Source organism: Manacus vitellinus, unplaced genomic scaffold (genome assembly GCF_001715985.3).
Source record: "Manacus vitellinus isolate BGI_N305 unplaced genomic scaffold, ASM171598v3 scaffold_1_pilon, whole genome shotgun sequence".
In the NCBI taxonomy this organism is placed as follows: Eukaryota; Metazoa; Chordata; class Aves; order Passeriformes; family Pipridae; genus Manacus; species Manacus vitellinus.
The window spans coordinates 8,406,539-8,421,301 of NW_021939396.1; the positions used below are offsets into that span (position 1 = coordinate 8,406,539).

The window sequence follows — 14,763 nt, forward strand, 5'->3', positions numbered from 1 at the left end:
TATAAACTGCTTTCCTTTTCAGTGCCCGTTCTACCATTAACTGGAATTTTGGTTCTTCCGTCTGTCTCATTAAGTGGTAAAAAAAAATTACATAAGTGGGGGTTTTATGCTCTAAACCCACCATTTCTTAATTGGATGGCAACAGCTTTGCATGGTTTCACAAGTACACAAATTAATCATTACTATACTAATTGCACAAACACTGAAGGGCAATGCACTATTAATTGCAGACCTTATCCAGTTATTCACCTTCATACAATAACTTTGGGATTATTTAATCTATTTACACATGAAAGCCTGATCCTTGTAACATGAAAAAGGGATAAAGTATAACAACAGTCAGTATTGAAAGCAATTGCTGAGGAACAGAAAGCCCAATAGAAGCAAAATAAAAAAAAAAATTAGGTCAAAGTGGGTGTTTTTGTTGGCTTTGCTTGTGTTAGGAAAATATCCTTTATGAAATGTGAATACCTCAATTATGTGAGAAATCATGATTAAGATGTCTATGGAGGAGAAATGGATGGCTTCATTGCTGCCTGGTTAAAAATCACAAAATATCTTTGATCTAGAAAAATAACTGCTCTAATTGCTTAAATATATCTACCCTAGTCTCGTATCATTAAAAATGTCATGTAACAATTGTTTTGAGATTTTGTTTTTACACACACACATATATACATATATGTGTGTATATATATATATATACATATATGTGTGTATATATACATATATGTGTGTGTATATATATATATACATATATGTGTGTATATATATATACATATATGTGTGTATATATACATATATGTGTATATATATACATATATGTGTGTATATATACATATATGTGTGTGTATATACATATATGTGTGTATATATACATATATGTGTGTATATATATATACACATATATGTGTGTGTATATACATATATGTATATATATATACATATATGTGTGTGTATATACATATATGTGTGTATATATACATATCTGTGTATATATACATATATGTGTGTGTATATACATATATGTGTGTATATATACATATATACGTATATATGTATATATATATACATATCTGTGTGTATACATATATATATATGTGTGTGTGTGTGTGTGTATATATGTATATACACACACACATACAGTTGCTGAGGCAACAGCTCTGGGCATGTCCCACGCAGGCCCAGGAGTGTTTCCTTAACCAGGGAACCTCGGGGGAGTGGGAAAGCTGGAAGGAGCCCACAGCTCACTCCACAGCAGCTGAGGGGACCTGAGCAGGGCCAGGAGCAAAGGTGGCCAAGCTCAGACGTGTATAAAGAAACTCCTGTGTAGCACCAGGAACAGTGCGAGTGAACAGGGCATGGTGCAGCACTTTGCATGGGACTTTGCATGGAATGCCATGCAGGAAGGGACTGTAACTCTGCCAGCCTGGCCAGGGAGCAATGGTACCTGCCACTGAGTGATTAGTGCTCATTGGAAGAGATTTAACCTAGATTTAAATGGATAAAACCAGGCACACTAGAGACATTCCTGGGGGCAGCATATTAGTGTTTGAGGGAGTGTGTTAGTGAGGTCCTTTGGTCTGCTGTCCCAGTGAAGGAGGGAATGGAGAGCCATGTGGCAGCAAAGACACAAAGCACAGAAATGCCTCAAAACAGTCACAGAGGAATTAGGGCTTCTTCCCCCAGAGAGGTGGTGGGATCAATATCCCAACTGAAATGCACCTACACCAATGCACTTGGCATGGACAACCAATAGGAGAAGCTGGAAGCTGTTATGCTGTGGGAAAACTATGACATGGCTGTCATCATGGAAACAGGCTGGGATGAGTCACACAACTGGAGTGCTGCAGTGGTTGGCTATAAACTCTTCAGAAGGGACAGGCAAGGAAGGAGAGGCAGTGGGGTAGCCCTGTAGGTTAGAGAGTGTTTTGAGTGTCTGAGCTGAGTGATGGTGACAATAGAGTCAAATGTTTATAGGTAAGAATCAAGGGGGAGGTCAGCAGACAGATATCCTGGTGGGAGTCTGTTACAGACCACCCAACCAAGATGAAGAAGCAGATGAGATATTCTACAAGCAGCTGGGAGAAGTCTCACAATCGCTGGCCCTTTTTCTCATAGGGGAATTCAGCTTACCAGATGTCTCTCTAGGATGTTCCTGGAGTGTGTGGAAGTGAACTTCCTGGCACAGCTGGTGGTGGAACCTGCTAGGGAATGCACCCACTGGACCTGCTGTCTGTGAACAGAGAAGGACTCATGGGTGATGGTGACCATGTTGGGCACAGGGCTCACGAATTCTTGGAAAAGTAAGGAGGAGGATCAGCAGAACTGCCACCTTGGACCTCCAGGGGAGAGACTCTGACCTCTTTAGGAGCCTTGTAGACAGAGTCCCCTGGGAAATAGTCCTGAAGGGCAAAGAAATCCAGGAAGGCTGGATATTCCTCAGGAACAAAACCTCAGAGGTGCAGGAGCAGAGACACAGTTTAGTGGTGGACCTGGCAATGTCCAACTTGGTGATCTTAAAGGTCTTTTCCAACCTGAGTGAGTCTATGATACCTTGTATTTCATAACAATTTTACAGACAGTTCATACGTCATCAGGTCTTTGTGTTATTTCACCAACTGTTTCCATAAACTGATTTAGATTCAAGAACTTTTCCCATGTTTTCTTTATTCAAAGCATGAAATGACTTTATACCTCTTCCTGAAAAGAGTTTGAAGTTTTCCTTTATTTTTTGTCTATTTGATAGTAAGTTATTTTGTACTGTAGCCATGTAATCATTAATGTATGACTTCTATATTCATACTTATTCCTTCTGTGAGTCTAATATAGGAACAAATGCTAGCAGTCTGAAAGGATGCACAATTTTTAATACTTTAACACCTTTTCCCTGTGACTTTTTTATGCCACTTGAACTTTTGAAAGTTATGAAGTGATGTTTTTCAACTCACCTGTGATGTCTGGATATATACAAGTCAGGTGAAATATGCCCATGTAACAAAATTTTAAGGGTTTTTTGTTAATTCTACTAAATTTTATTTTTGTAGATAAGGCTTTTTCATTTTATTGGCAACTAGCAGTACAACTTTTACTTCATGCCTGAGGTTTTATTTTTGCAGTAAGTGCTCAGTACTATTTCAGTGCATTTCCTGGCCTCTTTTCCCTTTGAGCCCGGTGTGGGTGACCCGTGCCCGTGCCGGTGCAGTGCGGGCAGGCGGGCGCCAGGGGGCGGTCGGACATTCCCACTTGGAGGCATTTTGGCTGCGTGAAACTCTCCAGTGCCGCGTGTCAGGGCAGGAGGCAAACACTGCTCTGATGTGCCCTGTACGTTCTCGGCATGCTTTAAGAATAATGTCGCTGTTAACAGTGGATATTGACTATTGCTTTCCCCTCGTCATTCCTAGATAAGCTCTGAGCTATGTAATGGTTTATAGAACAACTTTTGGTTCGTATTTCTTTAAGAGAAGAAAGAATTGATAACTTGCAGAAGTCTAAGGGATCATCAGTAAAAATGTAACATGAGAAATGTTGGGTTTGCTTTCAGAAACATCTCAATGCACAGTTTAAATTATCTTGCTTCCTTAAGCTCGAGGAAGAAATTAAAATGAGAAAGGATAAGGATGCAAACTGGGGAACAATCATTAAATTGCACTGGCATTTGACTTCTTGTCAGTTAATGGTTTTGTGAACTTGAAAGTAAATTGAGAGGAACAATCGCAAAATATATAATTTGATTTACCGAAGTAACCAATTAATTAAGCCAGGCCCGAAATACCTGCTGGGCTTGTGCTTGAGATATTCTCCTGCACAGCAGAAGGCCTTCCAGGCTTGAATCTGGAAGAGAGTAGATTGAATTATTAACTCATTATGGGAAGTTCTATTAATTTTTTCTTTGCAGATTAGAAGAAAGAGGGAGGTCACCCACTGAAAATATCTGGCAAACAGACCCATGCTTATGTGATCATTGAAGTTACTTTTGTCAGTGTTTAATGCTTCATCTAAGGAATTTTAACAAATATTATTCTTCACAGATTTTAATACTTTTATGATATATAATAATTTTGGAAGGAGTGCAAGCTTTGATAATTTTCAGTTTAACTATAGTCAACTGTCACAAACATTTTTAAAGAGGCAGCTCTCCTCCTGTGCACAGGGTAGGGTATATGTCAAGTAACTGAATGAAGAATTTTGTCTCAAATACTGTTCAAATAAATTAGATTTTCAAAAATAGGCTATTTTGTTCTACAGTGCTACAAAATCTGTGACAATAGAATTGAAGTTTCAGGTATAAATAGACTTTGCTTTTAAATTTTTATGTTGATTTTCTGCCTTTATCCAGACTGTGATGGCAAAGCTCTCTGATGTGCAAAACTTATTGCAAGGTCATGTCTGCAATAGTGTTAGTTGTTGGTTAGATTAAAAGAGTTAAAAAAAAAAAAAGCAAAACAAAACAGCAACCTAGCAGGAAAAAGAAAACAAGCCCAACAACAAAACCCTTAGAGCTGTTCTAACCTAATGTAGAACTGGTTTAGATAAGTGTTACAAGTAATTTCTTTGGGCAGTAATGGCAGTTGACTTGAGCAGTTGTCCCCTCACTATGTTTTGTGCCCTGCTCTGCCTGATTCCTTGAGCTTCTTATTAGAGACATTTTTGAAGGTCAATGGTGAAGCTCATTAGGGAAAACTCTTGTCTTTCCTCTGGGTTATTTTGTCTTTCAATTTGTATCTGTTCCCATATCCTGTGAAACAAGTGTTGTGTTGAATAATACTTGTGCCAACATTAATGCAAGGGGAAATAAAGTGTTTAAGGGTAGGAGCGACTGCATAAGCTCTTATAAGTGCTGCTACCATTAAATATCTAATCTCAGTCTCAGAAAGGACTTCTCTGATGTTTAATTTGTACCGTGTACAGCAATTTGCATTGCTCTTAGAATGCATAATTTGATTTATTTAAGCCACAGAAAAAAAGGAAAATAATTACAGAAAAGCTTCTCGATCTTACAATCATATTTGAAAGTGCAAGGAAAATTTGTAGATAGATTTCTATTTCCTTCCTTCCCCCCAGTTTATTAGCAGAGTTTGTATGGGATGCTCTGGAAGAGAAAACACTCACATAGTAGAATATCTAGAAAGCTATTTCGTTCTGGTATAAATTAAAAGGAATTTTAATCCCATGTGCTAAATATTACTTAATTTTCAGGGCTTTTCTTTTTTTTTAAACAATGCCTAAAATTAGAAATCCTAGTGTGATTCTGTATTTTTTAAACATAAGTACACGTGTCATTCTATTGTCAAGTTCCTTATATTCCCACAGCTGAGATTGTAAAAAATGTGGTGAACATGTCGTTTAATCTAAACAGTGTTTTGGCATGGCTTGTCTTTTTATTTTAGTCTTTTGCTGCACTTCACTGTGGGTCTGACTGTGAATTTTTCTGTGCTGCTTTGACGTTTATGCACATGTATTTGTAAGAAGGTTGTTTGTTATTTTGCAGGCCCACCTTCAACCCTCCCTCTAAGCACTCAAACCTCTAGTGGCAGCTCCACTCTTTCCAAGAAGAGACCACCTCCCCCACCCCCAGGACACAAAAGAACCCTCTCTGACCCACCAAGCCCACTACCTCATGGACCCCAGAATAAGGGCCCAATTCCTTGGGGTGAGTTTTGAAATGCAAAACAAAAGGGCAAGGGAAAACCTTTATGATGGATGATATATGATCTTTGGTTTCTTTTTACCTGGTGCTTGCTTTCCAATGATTTCAACTTGATGTAACGTCAGCTCAGATAAATCAAGAGTTCTGTCCTCTGTCACTCTGGCTCCCAGGCTGCTGCAGCCAAGTCTCACTTGAGAAAGCTGAAAATATTCCACGCTCCCCTGGGGCCCAATCCAACCTCCTCCACTGCTTCCCTCTCTCTGCCTTAGCTGCCCAGGCTGCCCTCACCCCGGCCCCCTCAGCTGCTGCTCTGCTCTGCCTCTGCCTCCTCACCCCTGATGCTGCTCTGAGGAGCTCATTAATCCAGGTCGATGTAGATTTGGGACAGACGGACCTCAATGAGTCTGTGCAGGTCTCACAACTGCCAGAGGGCTTTGTGCCACATCTCTCCCATGAAATGTTCACACCTCACTGGTGGGAATGTGTTGTCTTGATATGTATTTGGCTTTTGTGATGTTGTCTGTACCTACACAGAGACTGATAGGTTTGCAGCCTTCTCTCTGCAGAAGTTACACAGAAACAGCACTTTAAAAATCATTTTTTTATAGCAGGATACCTTTCTGACAGATGCTTTTTAGACACTATTTTCCAGACTGCTCAGATTCTTCCTCTTTTCAATAAAAATTGCTCTATGCAGTCAGCTTCTTTCTGTAGCTATAAATCTCAGGCCCATGTAATTTTCTATAATTTTAGTTTTTGTGGCAGGATTTTCATGAATCTGTAAATTTTCAAGCTGGAATCCAATGCTTGCATAAGGGCGTCATCCATACACTACTTATATCTTAGGAGTATCCTCTCTCTGTTCTAGTATAAACACACAATTACTAGCCTAAAAATAAAAATGCTAAGCTAAAACCACCATTTTTACAGCAAATTGAGTTAAATGTGGTCAATCATGGAGTATTCATGTGTGATTGAATCTAGGATTCAATATGGAGAAAAGTACAGAGTCCAAGGAAAAGCAAAGATTTTTTTTCTCAAGGAATACAAATAATGTCAGTCTTTCCAGTTCCCTACTTCTTAGACGTCTGGGATATGGAAAAAAAATGTGTCCTGTGTTCTGAAGTCCAATAGTCCTGTACTATTTCAGAGGTAGTAAAGATATTTTGAAGGGCTTGGACTCTAAAAATGTAAAAAATCCCAAATATTTAAGTCCAAAACAGCACCTAAAGTACCATGTACTAGAATACTATATAATGTAACGCTATTAGAATGAAGGTATGGTAAGATAAGATGCTAAGCCAGTGCCAACTTTTCTTTAAAATCTTTAGACAACAGATAAAGGAAAAGGAAAATATGGGAAAGGTGCGGGTGTGCAGTTGAAGATGAAGAAGCCTGTAGCAGTAGAAGACCTTGTCAGAGCAGGGCTGGAGAAGAACATGGCTTTTTCTGTCTCTTTGCTGCTCTTCAGTGCAGGCTAAACTTCAGTGGATGGGAGGGGAGACCTCTCCTCCCCATGTTTCTTATCTGAGATCTGCACAAAAGCTTTTTTGAAAATCCTTTTTGATTTTTAAACAAGTATTAAATTTTACATTTATAAAAGAGGGAGTTTCTTGTATCTACCTTCATGTTTTTGGCTTAAGAATATTGTCAGATGTTCACTGCTTTTCCTTTCAGAAGCTTTTTTCTGTGTCGTTATATTTTTTGCTATGTTGAATTTCAGCATGTTTTCTAATCTGTGCATTAATTGAAGTTTCAAGCAGAGCAATCCTTAGCTTATGTCTAAGCAAACTGAGTTACTATTCAAAGATGTTCTAAAAATGTCATGTAGATTATTTTGAATTTCCATAGCAACCATGAGATATTTTTCCTTGCTTTATCCATAGGATCTACATGTGACGGGTCTGCTGTTTGTTTTACCTTTGTTGCTTTTTTCCCCACTTTTAAATACAAACATATTTTTAGCAAGGCTCAGCATGAGCCTTTTCTACTGTTTCATTTAGACTTCAATGCACTAAGAATGGTATTTAGGCAAACGTGTCATTCTTTTGTATGAGAAGCATTTTGTGTTCTTGGCTCATTAAATGTCACTTTGCATCTATTTCAATGACAAAATTTACTAAGGGTTGTTGAAGTTGGTTCTAAGATTGCTAAGACATGCTGTAATAGGAGAGCCAAGGGGGAATGGCAAAGGCACTAAACCAAAGGAGTTAATATCATTATAACTTGCAATGGTGATGGCTAATGGAAGAGAAGCCTTCTGCTGAAGGAGTCCAGAGCACCTGGGTTTGGATTTTGCTGCCTTTTCACAGAATTCAGTATACCCAGGATCTTTTCCTTACCAGTGGTCAATGTGCAGGTAATGGGAACATACAGACTTAGTCATTAAATCAGTAAAGGCTGTTCTTTACACAGGACAAAATACCAATCCTTAGAAATTTAATGTTTTGTGAATAAAATCAAATTCATGGTGGTTTTAAAAAGACATGCCTCATAGCAAAAAATGTAAACATCTGTGATAAATTCGTCTGATACTGGCCTGCAGTATCTCCTTCTATTCAAGGAAAATTGAAACACTATTTCAAAACAAATGCCCTACAGCAATGTCATTCAATCTTCCCTTGCCAGAAGATGTGAGCTACCAGTGGCTTGTTTTAAAATGTGTTACATGAAAGGTCACGTTGTATTATTATGGTCCCTGCTGCTTTTTCAGCTACAAAGTTATTGATGAAGAATGAAGTTTTACATGATCTTTTAGACATCTTGAATAGAAGAGACTTGGAGGAATGTGTGTTTTTCTTTAAGTTGCACCCTCTGTTGATTATATTTCAGTTATCCTAATTATTTAGGTTTTTTAATGGTCCTTTTTTTCACCTCAGGTAATGATTTGGGCCCACCTTCAACTAAGGCTGCAAACAAGTTTGAGGGGATGTCTCAGCAATCAAGGTAAAATCTCCACATATGAAGGCAAAGATGAAAATTTAAGTAAACATAACTAATTTGTAAATTAGAGGGGGAAAAAAGCCCTTCAGAGGACATAAAATCCTAGCTGTATTTCTTCATTAGTTTTCTGCATGCCTTAGTAGCATACAAATACTGTGGCTTCATTGAGCCTCCTACGCTTTGTTCCTTGCTGTCCATACACAATCCATCCTTTGAGCGGGATGGACAGAACGACTTGTACCCGAATCTCTGCCGCTCCTACAGCAGTGCTCTCTGAGCTGGGGAATGCTGCCTCAGACTGCAGTCCAGCAGCACAAAAGTTTTATTTTCATGTCTCCTGGCATTTCATTTTGTCTGTTTCAGTGTGAGGTCTCATGCCCGTAGCTGCAGTAGTGTCACTCTGGGTACAAGGTGGCATCATCTGTAAGAGAGAGAATTCATCTCAGTCTTCCAGCTTAACTGTTTTCCAGCCTGTCAAGCTTATGTGCTGCCACACAGTCTGCAATAACACAAACTGCTTTTAGCTCGTAGTTCATCAGGTCTGTCCATTACAAGTGTCTTTTTCAATAGCTGGAGAAGTAAGGACAGCCATACCTTCCTGTCACTTAGTGTTTGCTACTCCTCTGTCTGCACTGTGATTCCAAAGTCCTGCGGTTCAGAGCGCGGTGATTCCAACAAACACCTGCCTCAGGCACACGACCTTGCATGACCACAAGTGTGCGGGATCAGGCCGTGACTGGAGAGAGACGTGTAACGTCAAACAGGTCACAGCAGAAGATGTGCAGGTAGAATTCCTGGACACCCCCCAGTCTGTGATCTGCCTTGTCAGGACAGGCAGAGGAGCTGTTATTGGCAGCACAGCTGACTTGCCACGTTTGCTGAATCCATCCAGGTGGCACTGGCCATTCAGGGAAAAGGTGATGCTCCATAGCACAAAGACCTGGGTCTGTGCTCAACACTTGCCAGACAAGGGTAAAAGTGTGGTATTTGTACTCATGGCATTAGATAAAGGCCAAGGTAGGAGCTGGACTTCGATCATCTTTGTGGGTCCCTTCCAACCCAGGATATTCTGTGAATCTATGGTATATTGAATCAAGAGTGAGCTTGGCTGTTCTTTCAGTTTCATGTCATGGTATATTTTTGCCATTTAAAAAACAGGTAGGAAATTAAAAGTGTTTCATCGTACTCATTTCGAAATGTTGGCTGCAGAGACAAATAATACCAGAATCAAGGCTGGTGGTGCAGAAGACTCTCTGCTCTGTTGAACATACTCTGGCAACTTTCTCAGACATTTTTCTTTCCTCTTGTTTTTTTGAGTCATTATTTTAAGTTAATACTGATTTTTATTTATTGTTTAATTTTTATGCCTTAAATCAACTTACTTTCTTTTCTTCCACAGTTCTTTTCTGTAAAAGTGACCTATGTGTGGTTTTAAAGGAAAAAATTTGGTGGAATTTGTTGAAACTTGTTATGCTCACATACCATGTTTGCAAATTTAAGCCAGCCTGATGTTAATTCTGGGGAAAAAATGGGCTACAACAAAAAGCATAGATGGAAAACTTTGACAATATGCAACTATCTTTTTATGCTATTAATGTAATTAACTAATTAATTAAATTACTTGCAACTGTCCTGCTTGTCTTGTTGCTCACCACTCCAAGTAGCTAACTCAGGTGCAACACGGGTTGACAGAGTAAAGCATGTTGTTTTACCACAGTCATCAGTATTTCCTTGGAGTATCACAGACTTTGTTTCCTACTGCAGCAGCAGCAGTGTGTGTGTAAATCAGTGGGCTACAAGGCATAGGCTCAGTCCTGGCAAACTTCAAACCACTGACATAAGGGACAGATTATATTTTGAATGCTTCAGTATAATTATTTTAAAGTTCAGGATCTGCCCATGGAGCTGCTCTTTCAGCTTCACCTGTTTTCAGAATACATTTTGCACATACCATAGTTTGTAGAATATATCTGCCCTATGGCATTGAAGCTCTGTGGGGTTTGTATGCCTTTTTCTCAGAAAAAAAACCAAGCAGTTAATTCTTAACAGTGCTTTGTGTTTTGGGATTGATCCACAGACAAGATGATTATATGAAAGAAGCAAAATAGATGTGGATTTTGGTTGTTTGGTTTGGGTTTTTAATTATGGATGTGTAGAGGGGAAAATGAGAAATAAATATATTTTATAACAGTTGTAAGCACTAATAATTCACATCTGTTGATTTAGCACTGGGACTGCAAAGACTGCACTTGGCCCTAGAGTTCTTCCCAAACTACCTCAGAAAGGTAAGAGTTCTCTTTGTGTCTATTCTTACACTGATTATCTTTTAAATGTGGGTGAGAGTATATATTTGTTTTAAATATATGGTCTTTTCAGCAAAAGTTTTATTTCTAAAATGCTGCAAAACATGAAAGCTTTAGAAAACTAAAAGGATTTTGGAAGGTCAGGAAAGTTTTTATTAAACTGAAAAAAGTAGTTAGACCTATTCAGGAAAGAAAAAAAATCATTAACTAACTGAAGCCAGAAGAGACATCAGGAGATCTTGTGGTCCAGTCCACAACTCAGAGCAGGGCCAAATTTTTGCCATGAGAGCTGGTTGCTCAAGGCCCTGTCCAGTTACATCTTGAGTATCTCCATGGATAACCTCTCTCCCTTTCTATCTTTGACTGCTCTTGTTGGTAAAGTCTTTTTTCTTCCTAATATCTCTAAGTCCGATTTCTTGATACCCTTGGAGCAACCTGTATCCATGCCATGTTCTGGCCATCAGGGTTGTTTTCCCAATAACTACTTTGGAAAGAATGGGGTACTGTTTCATGCTCATTTATATATCCGTGACAAGCTTGCCGAGACCGTCATTCCAGGGAATACCTTCTGGCCTTTTCTTTTAGAAATGTTTTTTTCTAGCCTCTCTTTAAACTCATACAGCAAGTTTATTTAGGGGTTTTTTTGAGTTATTGCAGCAGTTGACTACAAAGTTGAAAGTAGACCTACTTTGTAGCTCTGTCTGATACAGAATCTGTCAAATACATGATACATCTGTATGAGTGGATGATCACCTGAAGATCAGGAAATGCTACTTGTCCAGACTTCTGAAGCTAGATGTCTGAAATTCAGAGTGCAAATCATTTTAACAGAAAATGCAAATGTGAAATTTCAACTTAAATTACAATTATTATGACATGGTATCATCTTTTGAGGGAGACACCAATGACATGCTAAGGTGGCATTGCAAAGGAAGTCAACACTTCCTTGATTGAAATTATATAGGTGGGAATTTAAGATAGGCCAACTCAAAGCACTATCAGGGCTACTATCAGGGTTTTTCATGTAATTTACTTATGTCTCAAACCTGTGGGGATGATCAGTGTGTGTACATTCACTGCTACATAAGTCTAAGAGACAGAGCCTTATACAGGTATCAACACAGACATTTTTAAAATGAGGCATCTGATAGTAACTATACAATTTCTTGGAAACTATGCAAAATTTTCTTTTTTTTCCTTCTTTTTTTTTCTTGTTTTTCTTCCTTTTTTTTCTTCTTTTATTTCTTTTTTTCTTCCTTTTTTTCTTTTTTTTTTCTTTTTTGTATACATATAATATAGCATGGAAGTGTTGTTGCAGTGGGTGATATCCAAAGAGAGTGTTGTTGCTTTCATAGTCAAATGTCAGGCCACCTTTTTGGCTGGTAGAGTATGATACCAAAGCAATGCTGAATATGATAGGAAATTGTTCTTTCTGCTCAAAATGTGTTGTTTTCATCATGGGTTGTAACTTTTTTCTCTCCTGACTCCCTTCCTCTGTTTTAATATTACGTACTAATCCTGAAACTCAGGGGTTTTTTTGGTATGGAATTCAACTGTATCCCTGAAAAATTGTCACTAAAAAGAAGTTTTGTTACAGTCACATGCGTGGGTCTATATGTTGTTTTATAAAATATGTCTTTTATTACATTTAATATTTTTTAGTTTGAGTCCAAAAAGTGATTACTTTATTTCCTTTTAAGTAGATAATCTATAAATTGACACCTAGTAGTTGTTGCAATAAGCACTGCTGACTGCCAGGAGGAGCAATTAAGTGAGACCTCAGTGAATGAGGGTTATATAAAGTTGTGTTGTCTTGCTTTTATCATAGACTGGGAGGATTTATGGGCAGTTATGGGGCTCAGTGACCACGTGATCATTTACATAGTTTCAGTTTTGATATGTGCCTAACTTCTTTAACATTAAAATGAGATGATGAAAAACATTGTTTTGCTCTTTTGTTTTAGTGGCACTAAGAAAAATAGAAACCAGTCATCATCTTTCAATAGATAAATCGCATCAGCACATGGAAATGTTTCAGAAGCCCTCACTGTCCATCGATATACCACAGAAACCACAGCCTGGAGACTTGCCCCCAAAGCCTCTGCCTCTGGAATTAACTCAGAAACCTCAAGTAGGAGATTTACCCCCAAAGCCTGGAGAACTGCCCCCAAAGCCTCAGCTAGGAGACTTGCCACCAAAACCACAGCTTGGAGACTTACCTCCAAAGCCACAGATGAAGGACCTTCCTCCAAAGCCTCAGCTAGGAGAGCTGTTGGCTAAAACTCAAGGTGGAGAAGCAGCACCGAAGCCTCAGCCCTCAGAGGCAAATCAGAAATCTCACTCCATAGATCTTTCTCCAAATGTACAATCCAGAGACACCGTCCAAAGGCAAGCATCTGAGGAGTCTAATGACATCACACATACCCTGCCAGAAACCCCCGTGCCACTTCCCAGGAAAATAAATATGGTAGGTATTACTGCAGCTAGTTGAAAGTATCCTTGGAAGGCTTTGAAGTTACTGTAAGGACTTTCTGTGCACCCTTGAGATATGCACACAAAACAACATAACATTTATGGGTTGGGATAGGGAATGAGCAGTTCTTTTTGCACTCCCAAGCAGCCTCAGCAAATGCTGAGGGTTTACAAGGCCTCTTGCATGTTGAAACAAATACCTGTAACATAAAACAATAACCTTGGGAGCATTACAGTGTATTTAGATTTACTGGAGACTTTGGGCATTTTATCTGTGCCAGTCATAACTCTGAATGAATTGGTGGTTTTTTCTGTTGCCTTTGCTCACAGCTCTGTATGCCTTAGATTGCTAGAATATCTATGTATTTGATTTTTGTAAGCTTTAAGAAGGGATGTTAGCACCTATTGTCAGTAGATGCAAAGTTTAAAGTCAACTGTGACAAAGTAGTAAATGTTCCTGTCGTGAGTATTTAATGTTGATGTACTTAAGTGGTTAACAAAGGTTCAGACATATTGCTGAAGTGGCAAAATTGTCATTGCTGGATGCTGTGTAGTAGCAGAGCTGGTTCCTTAACTCGATTCGAACCCCCAATTCATCTTGCTGTTCATCTTGCTAACCAGTGCAATTTCCAACAGAGGATTCTTCATGCATATGCACATTGAAATAACTTTATGAAACTCCAGAGCTCTCTTAAGATTTTCATCATGAAGAATACATCAAAAAGGGGATAGTTTTGTTTGTCAGGTTTGCTATGCAAAGCACTTATGTAAAAGGAAATAAGACTTCCGTTCTTGCAGTGAAAGCAGAGGGTGAGTTTCTGTCTTGTGCTTGTCTGAGGAAGAAAACGCTGGAGCCATCACTCTGCTTGGCTTCTGGCATGGACTTGCCTGTAAGCTCCTGTCTCAGCTGACACTGACAGGGTTGTTGCTTGGGCTTCCTGAGTGTTCTGGAGATTAAATATTACTGGTATCTGATCAAGAGGTGCCTGCAAGTACAGTTTGTTTACTTTTAAATATAAGCAGGCAAATGACACTGGACATTCCCAGCTATTTGTCACTTTATTAGAGAAGAAAAAAAAGCAAATAGTAGATGGTTTGGTTTTTGGTTTTTTGTTTGTTTATTTGTTTTAAAACTCTTTACCTACCTTACACAGAAAAACTCTGAGGAAAGATTCAGTGTTCTCCAAACTCAGCTATTTTCACATGTGCAGAAAATTAAGTAGTTCCACTGTTGTGCAGTGATCAAAACTATTATATCTTCACAGGTTTTTTTACATCATTGCATGCACACTTCTTCTTCAGTGCAGTCTTTTCTGCTTAAGTGTTAATGTGCAAGAATTCCTCTTAAAAGTATCTTGCCTTGTTTTCATCCTCTGGCTGTATCCTCTCTGCACA

At 38.7% G+C, this 14,763-nt stretch overlaps 1 protein-coding gene across 4 annotated transcripts in view; it reads left to right on the forward strand.

Moving 5' to 3' along the window:
* ASAP1 (ArfGAP with SH3 domain, ankyrin repeat and PH domain 1) overlaps positions 1 to 14,763 on the forward strand; it is a 148,957-nt gene that overhangs the window by 127,169 nt on the left and 7,025 nt on the right. For 2 of the 4 annotated variants that reach the window (XM_018076702.2, XM_029959306.1), the window contains 4 exons: positions 5,492 to 5,653; positions 8,530 to 8,596; positions 10,820 to 10,878; positions 12,861 to 13,363. In XM_018076702.2, coding sequence (XP_017932191.1) covers positions 5,492 to 5,653; positions 8,530 to 8,596; positions 10,820 to 10,878; positions 12,861 to 13,363 — 791 coding nt within the window. The remainder of the gene's footprint in view (positions 1 to 5,491; positions 5,654 to 8,529; positions 8,597 to 10,819; positions 10,879 to 12,860; positions 13,364 to 14,763) is intronic. The other 2 variants (XM_029959307.1, XM_029959308.1) reach the window with 1 other exon arrangement.